The sequence below is a fragment of the Camelus ferus genome, chromosome 8 (genome assembly GCF_009834535.1).
Source record: "Camelus ferus isolate YT-003-E chromosome 8, BCGSAC_Cfer_1.0, whole genome shotgun sequence".
Lineage (NCBI taxonomy): Eukaryota > Metazoa > Chordata > Mammalia > Artiodactyla > Camelidae > Camelus > Camelus ferus.
In genome coordinates, this window is record NC_045703.1 from 31645115 (window position 1) to 31658307 (window position 13193).

The 13193-nt window shown below is 46.5% G+C and overlaps 1 protein-coding gene across 7 annotated transcripts in view; it reads right to left on the bottom strand.

The window, feature by feature from the left end:
* Positions 1 to 251: 251 nt before the first annotated feature.
* The window catches only part of TRAF3IP2 (TRAF3 interacting protein 2), a 42375-nt gene continuing 29433 nt past the window's right edge, over positions 252 to 13193 (bottom strand). For 4 of the 7 annotated variants that reach the window (XM_014561537.2, XM_006187401.3, XM_032484711.1 and 1 more), the window contains 5 exons: positions 12191 to 12279; positions 8461 to 8529; positions 7209 to 7325; positions 3588 to 3662; positions 962 to 1108 (listed from right to left, as the gene is read on the bottom strand). In XM_014561537.2, the coding sequence (XP_014417023.1) occupies positions 962 to 1108; positions 3588 to 3662; positions 7209 to 7325; positions 8461 to 8529; positions 12191 to 12279 (497 nt within the window). Of the gene's footprint in view, positions 1109 to 3587; positions 3663 to 6307; positions 6439 to 7208; positions 7326 to 8460; positions 8530 to 12190; positions 12280 to 13193 lie in introns of all 7 variants that reach the window. The other 3 variants (XR_004321899.1, XM_006187399.3, XM_032484713.1) reach the window with 3 other exon arrangements.

A 13193-nucleotide genomic window follows, 5' to 3' on the forward strand; every position in this document is an offset into this window, starting at 1 on the left:
TCCTCAAAAGAATATTTAGAATTTAGGCTTTAGGCCTTAAACCTTTTAGGGTCATTAGAGATATTTTTGTCCATGTGATTATATGAATGAGTCCCTGGAGTTTCAGGAAAGTGAAAGGACTTGCTTAAGGTCACACAGCTAGTTAGTGGCAGACCCAAGACTAGAACACAGGTCTCCCAAACCACATTCCTAGCCTGCATTATACAGCTCATGTCACTTCATACAATACCCAGAAATTTTGACACATACAGTTCAGACCCTAAGAACTAGGATTTTATTTAGAATCATGGTTGTGTGTGGTACAGAGTTGTTTTGTTAAAAAGTTCTGCAGGAATAAAACTTCCAAGAGCATGTTAAAAGGCACTGTTTAATTATCTGGCCTTACTCCTTTAATACAAAGTAGTCTGTTACATTTGTCTAGTATTATATTTAAGCAGCTCTATTGATGTCTCTGGAAGCAGCTGCCCATATAAATTAATATATATCCATCTCCTTTGAGATAAGTGAACCACAATTTTACAAAAGAGTAAACATTTTATTATTTGTACATGGATCAGTTTGGCCTGAGGACACACAACATCTGGCTAACCCTGAAAAGCAGCCCTAAGTGATGGGAGAGTGTTTGTGGTCGTTTACATTTATTGCAACGTCACTTGTACTATCTACTTGCTAACTGCTGAGAGCCCGTTCTGGACATGGCAGACTGTTAGGAGGAACATGCGATGGGTTTAAAAAGCAGGGAATGCAAAGTAGCCGTGGCCTCTGTTTCAAAGACAAGGTCTCTCGAGGTCTCAGGAGGAAGAGTTCCCCTGCAGAACAGGTTTTCTGGGGTTCGAAGGCCCCTCAGAGAGGGACTAAAAACAACAGCCCTGAATGCTGGCAGCCAGCCTCAACTGGAAGAGTGCTGGACAGAATAGGGCCCACATGTGGCCTGGCCCCGAGGACCTGGGGATGGAGGGAGTCACAAGGGGACCACTTGAAGGGTGGGCAGAGGCCCCCGGGGAGGAGCCACATATTCCTCCTCCCTGAGCAGCCGCAGCAGGATATTTTTCTTATTCTTGGGCCAGCTGTAGACGTGAGTGTTCTGAAGCCAGGTGGGCACGTGCTCCTATGGGAGAGAGAGTGACAGGAGCAAAAGCCATTAGAGAGAAAGCTGGATTCCAGATCCCAGGCTCAGTTCCCAAACATCCCTGGCTTTCCCTTCATGGGGTGTCACGTACTAAACTCTCCTGAGAGTTGTACTGTTTTGCTCTTGGAAGGGGTTCACAGGTACACTGCTCTTGGCTCTGGGTGCAAGCTGTATAGCTCATTATGGAAAGCACATGTGCACCGCATCTTGTCAGCCTCCCAGGCTATGTGCCCCTTGCATTTCAGCGTGTTTTCATCACCCACCCATAAAAGGGGTATGACAGAGGTCATGCAGAGTGAGCGAATTCCTCTGTGGTTTCAGAAGAAGTATGCTAAGGCTTTGGGCTTAATCTAATTCATTATCCTTTCACTCTAGCCACAGGTCTGGCCTGCAGTAGAAGCAGCCCACCAGATCTCAGTCCTCAGGCAAAGGCAGAACCTATACACCGGGGATCACGAGGGCACAGTTTCAGACTGTGCTCATGGAGTGGACATTTTGTTGGAGAAAGACAGATAATGGATAGGTAAAATATATAGTATGTTCAACGGTAATACAGGCTGTGGAGAAAAATAAAACAGAGAGAGGGTAGAGAGTGCTGGGCAGGGATGAAGATTTGCACTTTTAAATAAGGTATTTAGGAAAGATCTCACTGAAACGAGAAAACAAGAAAAAATGTAAAAGAGTAGAATGAGTAGATCATGTGGATGTCTGGGTCCGGGCAGATAGGAGATCCAGTGCAAAGGCCCTGTGGTAGAAGCATGCCTGGCCTATTCAAGGAGTAACAAGCCCAATGTGGTCAGAGAAGAGTAAATGAAAGAGAGTAGGAGAGGAGTTCTGGAAGTAGATGGGGCTGTGTCAGATAGGGCCTCACAGACTTTTCTCTGAGCAGGTAGGACTCCTTTGAGGATTGCAGGACGAGCTTAGAAGCAGTACCTGCTATATGTCAGGCATCACGCTGGGTATTGATGATACTCAAATGAAAAAGACACAGTTACTGCCTTGAGGAGTTCATGGTCTTATGATGGAGTCAGAATGTAAAGAAATACTTTCTTGGCACTGGCATACCAAGGGGGCAGGCAGTGGGAGCAGTCTGCCCTGAGTGCAGATGACAAGGGCATTGTTTGAAGAAGTTTTAAAAACATGAGTAAAAGCAACTGAAAGTTGGCCTGCTTTTTTCTGTCATCATGCTCCAGTAATTCTAAACAATTATTCCCAACATCTGCCACTCCCAACCACATACCATTGACTCAAGGCACTATAATTAAGAGCGCTCAAGAGAGGGACTATTCGCTCTGTGGGCACTGGGGAGGAGAGGCTAGAGAGACTGGGTGCTGTAAGGACACGCAAGAGTTCACTAGACAGCTGAGTCAGGGAAGGGCACTGCTAGCAGGGGGAACAGAAAGTGCAAAGGTACAGAAACGTGGACGAGCGTGTTGTGTGTGAGGGCATACTGAGTCCAGTGTGACTGGAGCAGAGTCCTGTGTGAGCTTGGGGATAAGAGGGGAAGCAGAGCAAGTGGGCACAGCCCTCTTCTAGGGGCCTCCGGTCATAGTAAGAAAGATGGATATGATCTTGTAGTCAGCAGGAAACCACTACATTTCTAAGCTGGAGAGAGACAAGATCTACATTTTGGTTGTTCCTTTTTGATGGCAGAGCAGAGGATGGCTGGTACAGGGTCAGAGTGGAAACAGGGAGACCAGGAAGGAGGTCTTGCTGTGAGAGCAGAAAGAGCAAGGAATAGAAAGCACACTATTGGACAAGTTGTGAACTGTGCAGTTTTCAGTGTCCTGTTCCCATAAATCAAACCCTCTGTCATCCAGGGCAGAAGTCTCAACGCAGTCTTGACATCTAGGATCCCCCAGGGTGGGGCTGGGCCTGAGCCTGAGCTCAGGGTGTTGAGGTCTGGTTCCCAAGACGTTTACTATACCACAGCCTTCCCTTCTCCAAGTCTGGTGCTGGGCCTCAGGATGTTTTTTGCCCCCATTCCCCAAAAATGCTGGCAGGCCCTTCTGGCACAAAAACACAGCAAAATTTGAACACAGCAAAATTCCCTTTGGTAACTGCGTAGGTTTAATTCCTGTGTTCTACAGCTTTGACAGTGGAACTATGCAACAAAACACTCTGTGAAACAGCCAGCAAAAAATGCACACCTCTTGACTTATATACAAGAGATAAGGAGTATCAGGTGAACAGTCTCTTTTTGTCTCATGAGTTAAAACGCAAACTACTTCTTTGTGTGTAATGACTATCTGAACAATTAGCACAGCGATGGTCTATCAGATAAAGCTTTAAATCCTTCCTGGTTCATGCTGCTGAACTGAGTGGTACAGCCTGTTGATCTTTCTGGTAACACTGCTACTCTTGAAGGACTGATCAAGAGTTGACAATGTTTTCCACTTAAAATCCCAGATAGCAAACACACCAAAGCTTGACTTATAAGATTTGTTTGTTTGTTTACCTTCTTAGCATTTGGGAAGAGTACGGGGATGAATCTGAAATTCATGCTTCCTTGTTTTATGAACTCAATCTGCATCTGGAACAGAACACACCTGAAGGTTTAATTTCAGGAATGAGGATGAGGAGTTAACGGTACCCACAATCATGCAAGCCCACACAATATTTTGTGTGTGTGTGTGTGTACGTATTGGGGATAGAAACCAGGCCTTTGTGCATGCTAAGCATGCGCTCTACCACTGAGCTATTACCTTCCCCCACACGCTGTATTTTTATTCTGATTTCCTTCAGTGCCATGCATTTATAATTTTAAACTCTCCATCACACACCTATGCCATTCGTTCATTCATCAATCATTTATTGAAGGCCTATTAAAAGTCATGCTCTGTGCTAGATTTAGGGTTTCAAGGACTAGGATACTTTCCAGGGTGTGCTGAGCTGCCCCATATCAGCTCACAGAAGCCGATTGTGGGCATCCCTTCCCAATTCTGTGTCAAGTGACTTCACATTGGTAGCTTGAGATTGGTCACAGGAGAGTATTCACCCCATAGAAATGGGCAAATGTTAGCTACAAATCAGGAATTTTTTTTTTTTTCAGAACCAGTTTACTAGGTACCACGGATAGAGTTTCTCTCCTCACAAAGCCAGCAGTTTAACGAGCAGGCAGAAAGGAAAACTCCCCACCACAGTGCAGTGCGAAAAGTATGAACAAATTGCTGTGGGAGCCCAATGGGAGCCATCCTTTTCTACATCAGTGGCTTGAAGGAGTTACAAGGGAGGTGTCATTTGGATACGAAAAGGAAAGAAGAATTTGGTCAGGCAGGGAAAATAGGGGGAGAGGGGAAGGACATTCTCGGCAGAGGAAACAGTATGATCAAGTATCTGCAGGTGTGAAAGAATGTTCGTGGGGCTGGATGAGGAGGGACGGCCAGGAAGACGAGGCTGGGAGGTCAGCGAGAAGAGCTCTGTCTGCCAAGCTCTAGGTTCCCCACACTGCTTCCAACTTGCTCTGTGGCGGCCCAAAAAGATCCAGCTGCCAGGAACTCTATCAAAACCAGCATTTTCAATATGAGGGGAGTTAGTCTTCCAAATCCTGTGACCAGCACAAAGCTTTCAGTCATCTGCTGACAAAGGAGATGAGGAATTATGTGTCCCCAGCTATCTCATCTTCCAATTGATTTTTATAACTCAGAAGTCTTGGGAATAAAAACAGAACAGAGAAGAAGATGACAGTGGTGATGACTGAAATCACCATACAGATCACCTTATAAACACACACTCTTACACACACATACACACAATCACAGCACACACAAATCCTCCATGAGGTGTTTTCTTAGAACCACCTCCCTTTAAAACGCAGCAGACAAGACCAAAAACATATTTTAAAATGACCCAAGTGCGGTACAACTACAAGCCCCAACTACACCAGTACCAACACGGGAAGGGAAGGGCATAGGGCTTATAAGTGAAAAATGGAGAACTGGATTTGGTTTCTGACTTCAGGACACAGTATACTGTACAATTTTGCTTGTCCACAAGGCCACCCATCTGTTGAGAGGCCAGCCAGCAGCGGGGCGTTTTTGTATCTCTCACATTTCCAGGGATGGGCCCTTTGGGAAGTCATTGGCTCTCTGATGCAGTTGCTCATGTGTACCTCTTCACTCCCTCTGTCCTGGAGTTTTCTGCTCCCTGGAGGGAACCAGGAAGTCAGCCAGGTGGGCAGGAAGGCACTTCTGCATCTGGCCTCTTCAACTGCTTGAGTGATGAGCAAGGGCCCATGACATCATGGTTCCAAGAAGCCGAGTTTGGAGACAATCTGGTTCATGGCTGGGTACCATCGGACGAGCTCTGAGGTTGAGCTGCCTACGACTGCCTTGTGCCACCACACACCTGCAGAGTATGACGGGTTTCCCCAGGAACTGGCAGGGACCCAGAGCCCTTCATGCACAAAAGCTGTCTGCTCCAGGCCTGGCAGTTTCCTAGAGATCCAGTGCTTTGGGGCCATGCAGACAGCCAAGGCGTGGCGGTACCCGGAGCAGGCTGTGAACTTTTAGGGCAGAACTGGGCCCTTTTCTGGGCCCTGTCCAGGGGCTGTCAGACTGGGAAAGAATGGAAGAGGAGGGACACTGATCTCCCAGCTCCTCGCCCTGAACCTCCGACCCCGCCACCTTGCTCCAGCTTTTACGTTGGCTTGGTTCCGAGCTCAAGTACGTGGTCGGCACTTGGGAGAAGAGGCATCAGAGACCCTGAGGACCCAGATGGAGAGCATCCACCCACCTGCCCTGCCTATTTTCCTATGCTTCTGACCCACATCACAGACCTGGATTTCAGTCTGCTTACCTTGAGGTAAAGCTACATGTCCCTTGACTGCCTGACCACCTCCTGTCTTATGCTGCTTACTTATTCTGTCTGGGCCACTTCTGCTTCCTGCCCCATCTTCTTGTCTTAGTCAGTGACCCTTTATGCCCATTCCAAGTGCCTTCCCCTCTTGTGGAATGTTCGAGCTGAAATGGAGCTTCCATGTTCTTAGTCCAGTGAGTTTCAAGCCTTTTTAAGTCTCAGAATCCTTGGTAAATAAGCCTGAGAGAGGCAGACCAGCTCTAGGTCAGGTGGGGTGGGAGGCCCAGAGCCACCCCCAGCCCCCAGCAGATATGGGCCAGCTCTAGGTCAGGTGGGGTGGGAGGCCCAGAGCCACCCCCAGCCCCCAGCAGATATGGGCACCTGGAGGGGCGCCACAGGAGAGTTTGAAAGCCACAAGTCTAGTCCAGCATCCTGGCCAAGCAGGCCCTGTCTCCACAGGCTCTGTATGATCATGGAAAGCAGGAAGATTGCTCATTCAGGCTCCACAGGCTCTGTATGATCATGGAAAGCAGGAAGATTGCTCATTCAGAAAACAGTCAACAGTCAAAGCTGGAATGTTCTATTAGATACTGAGTTAGTCTAACTTCCTATAAATTTCTCCCGCTGGTTTTAGTTTCACCAGGCCCAACAGTTCCGGTGTTGCTCACCTATCATGAGCTAGAACAATCCCTTCCCTCCACCCAGCATCTGCCACCTGCTCCACAGACGTTATTTCATTCGGTCTTCACAACACTGTGCTAGTGACCAATTTTCTGAATAGGGGCATGGAGACACAAAGAGGTTTAAGTTCTTGGCCCCGCGGTCACACAACCTGAGCAGCAGGAAGCCAAATGTGAACTGAGTCTACCTGATACAACAGCCTGTGTCCTTTTCACTGTGCTATTCTGCCTTCTGAACAGACAGGACAGAACAGGATGCAGACGCAGGAGCCGCTCTGCTCACAGCACTGTCTCCCATTCCCCAGGACTTCCCATCAGCTGGTAAACAACCAAGCCAGCAGAGCACTGCTTTCCAGAATCCTAGAACTTAGAGATCACAGATTACTCTCCCCTGTTACTGATAGGAACACTGAGTCCCGGGGGTGCGGTGACTTGCCCAAAACCCCAAAGGTAGGTGGAGCCAGAACTGACACCGTGTCTCTTGCCTGGGTTCTTCACCCATCATCCTGCTGCCTTCAGTTGGTCTCTAGTGAAGAATAGGTCTTCAAAGAAGAAAGAGCCCGACTCTGAGGGGCGGCGAGGTGCTTGGTTTCATCACTCACCATTCGATGAATGTACTTAGTATGTAAGCCGTGCTCATCCTCGTCCAGCTGCGACTCAGCGCCTTCCACATCCTGTTTGTATTTGGGGCTGATTGCTACGATTATCATTACTGTCTTCTGTTAATGAGAGGGAGAAAGCATGTTTATAGAAGTGTAGAGTGTGGTCCATTTGGTGAAGGCAGGCTGGAAACTGGCCAGAAGGACTGTTCTCTGATATCCTCGAGGATGGAGGACTAGGCTCCATCCACGGAAAGCAAAAAGCACCGCTGCCCCCACCCACCTCCACGCCCTCCCTGCTGCACCAGCAGCCTCCCGTCTTCCCTCCTCCCCTCTGTCTTCCTCCCCAACTCCCTTCAAACACGGGGATGGCTTCAGCTCTGAGAGAAGCTCTCCTAAATGAATGCAGTTCTGCCCACTGTTTTCCACAACCATCACTAATAAATGTCTAATGAAAACCGGAATCGCCAAGTGACTGCATTGTGGCAAAAAGGTTCTGCAACAGCAAGGATGAAAACGCCCTCCCTCTGGCAGCTGGATCTCAGCTGTCAGTTACTGCACCCTTGACTGCCCTGCTTGCTGCGGACGCTAAGTGCAGTCGGGAGGAGCAGACCCTTCAACACAAAGCAAACATCAGACTGCAGACAAAAGGAAAAGCCTCAAAACCCCAGCCTGCTGAGACTCTGTCCCCCACCGCTCTGCTCCCTCCAAAAGAGGCAGCCGACACGAACAGGCTGGCAGCAATCAATTTCTATCTTGTTAAAGCACAAAGTGTCCCACTGGTCCGTATAGATTCTGTCAGTGGAAAACAAATCACAAGGCTGTGAGGGGGCGTCTGGGGGGCGCGGGGGGTGGGGGGAGCATGTGCTGCACGGCCTGCGAGGCTGTCCAGAAAACCTCTTCAGCCTGATCCTACAAAACACTTGGGGTGGCCTCAGATTAAATTGAATTCTGCCGCTCCCTCCCCACTCTCCGCCTTCATTTCCTCCTTTCCTATTCTGGTCAAAAATTGTTTGCTCTGATTGTTATCAACCACCTGTGTCTGGTTCGACAGTTATTTCCTGCCTGTGCAAGTCCAGGAGGGCGACCCCATCCTTCCTTTCCAAGTCTGCTCGGCTGCCAGCAAGGGAAGCTTTGTTGGGACTTTGTCAGCTTTGGACTTGGTGGGTATCCAGTGCTTCTTTCATAAAATAACTCCACAAGCTAATTGTCTTTCTCACCAGAAAACAAGCTCAGAATTTTGCGATGTACTTACATCCCTAAGGTAGCGTTCCATCCACTTAATAATATCAATGCCTCGGATTCTATCCTCAAATATGTCAATCTGCAAGACAAAGATGTGGAAAGCGGCTCTTAATGAGAAGCTTTGTCTAGATGCAAAGAGAAAGCCCAAGAGATTATGTACATTTAAGACTGGAAAAGTTACTAACTTTTTTTGCAGGGAGGAGTCTGTGAGTCTAAGAAACAAGACACAATTTTCTTTAAATGTTTCCCATTTTAAGATTAGTAGGCATTTAAGTTTTTAATACTTGTAATTCTGTTTAAAAAAATCTGAGAGACATGGTAGACCACCAGGTTGGATATAAACCAGCAAACATATGCACTATATATACATACCTGTAATTTGAAAGGCAAACATGATTCTGGAGCATTTCAATGGACGTGTGGTGTGCCAAGTACTAAGATACAATGTGGTGCTTTATTGTATTAGCCAGGACATTATTATAGTATTATATGTCCAGTTTCAATCTATATATTTAAAAAGGATTGTGTGAAACTTGAAGCAAATCCGAGGTACAATCACAAAAACAATTACTGAGATGGTGGGGAAACGGTTTATGATGAAAGTCAGGGAGTAGAACTCTTGGGCCTTGAAAAGACTGGTATTAAATATCAGTTTTTGAAGGAGAGAAAAACCAGTTATTTTCTGTTTTACAGAAGATCAAGTAAGAAGGCCTTTCTTGAGCTCAGGCTCATCCTGCAGCCAGAGAAGAGTGTGTGTGCACAAGGTGCTCTTGATTGGAAGAGGGATTATATATGGGAATGGGTGATGCAGGGAGAGTGTCCTTGAAGAAGGGTTATTTGATTCAGCCACACTGCTCCCAGATCAATTGTCCTAAAGGTCACGTTGCCATTTAGGGCCAATCAAGTCAAGCCCCACCCATTCAGCAAGATTTCCATGCCATCCCTGATCCAGCCTTACCTCTCTTTTCCCTGCATGTCCCCACATTGGTGTCCCCCTAAAAGCACAGTGCAAGCCCTGCCCCTGCTCTGTGAATCCTCCCCACACACTGACTTCCTCCTCTTCACCTCAATGAACTCCATCCCATTGTGACCACTGGTGGTACTGGGCAGTAAATACATTATTATGGCATTCTTTCATTTACTAAACATCTCGTTGATGTCTGCCTTATCTCTTCAACCTGATTCTAAGCTTCCTATAGAATAAGATCCTGCCTTTGTATACCATACTCAGACATATACAGAACAGAATATGAGTTCAGACTAAGTTTCTTTACTGATGGGACATCAAAATGGAATGGCTTTCCTTTTGGTTTGGATGCTTCCTGTTTCAACATGTCCAATGGCCAATGACTACATTAGGTAATCTTGAGAGAGATTTTGCAGCTCTCCATGGCTGTATCAGTCATCCATTTCTGTTCTACAGGAGAGAAGCAACGTGACGTCGGCTGAGAAGAGATAAACAGCTTGGCTCTACTCTTGGCTCCTGCACTTCCTACTTGCATGACTTTGGAAATGTGCATGACTTCCTGAAACTCTCTAAGTCTTACTATTTTCATTTGTAATATGTGGTTAACAAACCTACTTCCTAGGGTGGTTGTGAGGATTAAAATGAGTTAACATGGAAAAGGCACATCATAGGGCCAGGCATGAATTAAAGTTCTCAATAAATGGTCATCATTATTATTATCCTAGCACCTAAATTCTTCTCTCCTAGTGAGGTGGACACTCTGGGAAGCACCATGTGCTTAGAAAGCTTCCATTTGTCTCTCCAAATCTCCACTAAAATCCACAGCTCCTGTCAGGCCAAGTTTTTCAGCCAGCCACTGTTATGAGCCGAATTATGTCCCTCCAAATTCCCATGTTGAGATCTTAACATCCAGTGCCTCAGAATGTGGCTGTATTTGGAGATAGGGCCTTTGAAGAGGTGATTAAAGTAAAATGGGGACATATGGGTGGGCCCTGACCCAATATGACTGGTGTCCTTATAATAGGAGATTAGGACATGCAGAGGAAAGATCACACGCAGGTAAAGACAGAGGGAGAAGATCTACAAGCCAAGGAAGAGACCTCAGAATGAAACCAACCCTGCTGACTCCTTGACCTTGGACTTCTAACCTCCACAACTGTGAGGAAATAAATTTCTGTTGTTTAAGCTGCCCAGCGTGTGGTGCTCTTTGGCAGCTCTGGCAAAACAATACAGTGCCCCTTTTGGGTTGTGGTAGTCACTACTCTCTTGCCTCTTAAGACCTTGAGTTGGTAGGAACTTCCTGCTTTTGCTGGTCCCGGGATAGTGCATTATTTACTCCCTGTGGATGCCCTAAAACTCACCTAGAATTTTGAAAACTGTCCCTTTATGAAATTACCCATTAAGTTTATTTTTCTCCACTAAGGGGTTGTTGATGCATCAATATAATAATTCAGCTGTCCAGGATGGGGCTCTGTGGTTCTACCACAGGCTTCATAGGGATCAGGCTCAAGGTCAACTTTAAATTTGGCCTAAGCAGCCTCTGATCATTAAGGTCACAGAAGCTGGCCCTCTTCTCCAGAGGCAATCAGTATGCTTACATAGAAAGGACCAAAAATAAGATCTTTTCTGAGATGTCAATCTTATATCCTGTAATTTGATTTTATGTCTTGGTTGCCACAGTGTTTTCTTATTCCAGAAATGAGAAATTGAAATGTTGGTCTCTATATAGTCATATATCTATATAGTCATGAAGTTGGAGAGTATAAATTGTTTGCATTTTAAAACTTTCATATAATTCCATTTAAAAATAATTCTAGAATAAAGAAAAATTCAAATAAAACTCTTGTTAAAAATGCTAAATAATCTTTAAAATTGATATTTAATTATTATGTATTCCCTCTTTATCCTTCAATATTCCTATTTGTAGATATTTCCCTTAATTTCCCCCTACTCTTGAGAATTCACTGTTACTAAATACCCAGAAGAGGCCTCTGGGAAGGAAGAGACACAATCGCAGTCTTTGAGGAAAGCCAGTCCTCCGAGTAGCCTCCTGTGGTATTTTATTTATCCTAAAGAAAACATACATGGGTTTAGGCTGTGCTCTTTCAAGGCACTGCAGGGGACTTGAGGAATGTGTGCTTCCTGAGATTTCTTGGGCTAAGATCACAGTGAAAGGCATGTAGGGTTGGGTTATCTACTTCCCCTGAACTAGCCTCGACCAGCCGAGAACCTGGCCAGGTCCTCCCTGTCCAGAAGCATCACGGCTGCATCCCGGTGTGGACCGTTAGCTGTGCACGGTGGGGCCCCAGGCTGCGGGGCTTCCACTGTCAACCTTACAACCCAGTGCAGAACAAGAGGACCTTGTAAAATGAGCAGGTGACCCAGTGAAGCCTGTAGCCTCCTGCAGCACAGAAAGCACAACCAAAGCAGGCATGACTGATGAAGGCGGGCAAAGGGGCCAAGTGCAGCAAGAGCCTGGCGCTTCCCTCAGGCCAGGCGCCAGCTGCATACGTGGTTGGCATTAAGGCCATTCTGGCTGTTCAGAGGCACCTGGGGTCACTCAAAAGGCATGCAGGAAAAAACATGCTGGAGACTTTGGCTCGTTTAAACTTTAGAAGATTATTACCTCAATCCATAAGCATTAGTTCATAATCACATAAATCAAATAATATAGTTTAAAACATCAACAGCTATTTCTACTTTTTCTCTTGTTTTTCTTTTCATTGTACTCACTTTAATTGTTCAGTCTTCTCTTTGGATTCAAGATACTTACTGCAGTTTGGAAGCCATTTACCAATAAAAAGTTCACGAATTTCACCACCTCCATGGCTGTGTCCATAGAATAAGTGATAAAGACCTTTCCTAAGAGAGATTTTTCACATTTATTAGAAATTAGTCAAATGAATCTCTTCTACCCAACACTTGCAAATTGTATGTCATATCTTTTGTCCTAGAATAATGAAGGGAAGCCTCAGGACGGGGGGTTGTCTAAGGGGCTTATGCCTGCAGCAGTGCGGATTGCAGTCCTCAGGCCCAAAGGGGCCAGGGGTCTGTCCAAGGGAGTGCAGGCTGCCCAGGGTGCATGGAAAGGAGAGGCTGGAGGGAGAGCTGAGACACTGGCTGGCTGAGACAAGCAGAGGAGGTCTTCTGAAAAACCACATGATGCATTAACAAAAAATCCATCTCCCAGAACCTATGGGTCCTTGAGATCAGACCACCCCCAGTATATTAGAGACACTTGGCACTGTGCCCAGGGAATGCTCTCACAGCAGGCCAGGAAGTTGAGCTTTGCTAAGGGGCCACCCAGCAGTGTCCTCTTTTGATCTCATGATGTTCTCTGCTACCCTGAACTTGACAAGAGCAAGTGAGGAGAAAGGTTTTCCGCCCTTCCTTCCCCTCATCTACTCACTGGTGGGGGAAAGGCCGGGAAGTTGGAGGAGACTAAAGCGGAGCTCAGAAATGTTACTAAGAACTTCAGCTGCTTGAAGGAGAGACCCTGCCTCTGGGCATCCCAGCATCACTGATTCCCTTGCTCCTCCCTAAATCAGCTGAGAGCAGCAGATGGTATTGTGCCCACAAGCTTAATCCAGTCAAGATAAGAGCCCATGTTTTCTCAGGCTAAAGTCTTGAGTAAATTATGTGGCTAGCATGTTAACATGGTAGATGGATAATCTCTCTGTGCTGGCTTTTAGTCTGGAATCCACTGGCTACATCTCAGAAAGCCCTGGGGTAGAGGGTGGAGAAGAAAGGGGGGCTGGAAAGAACCCCTTCATCTA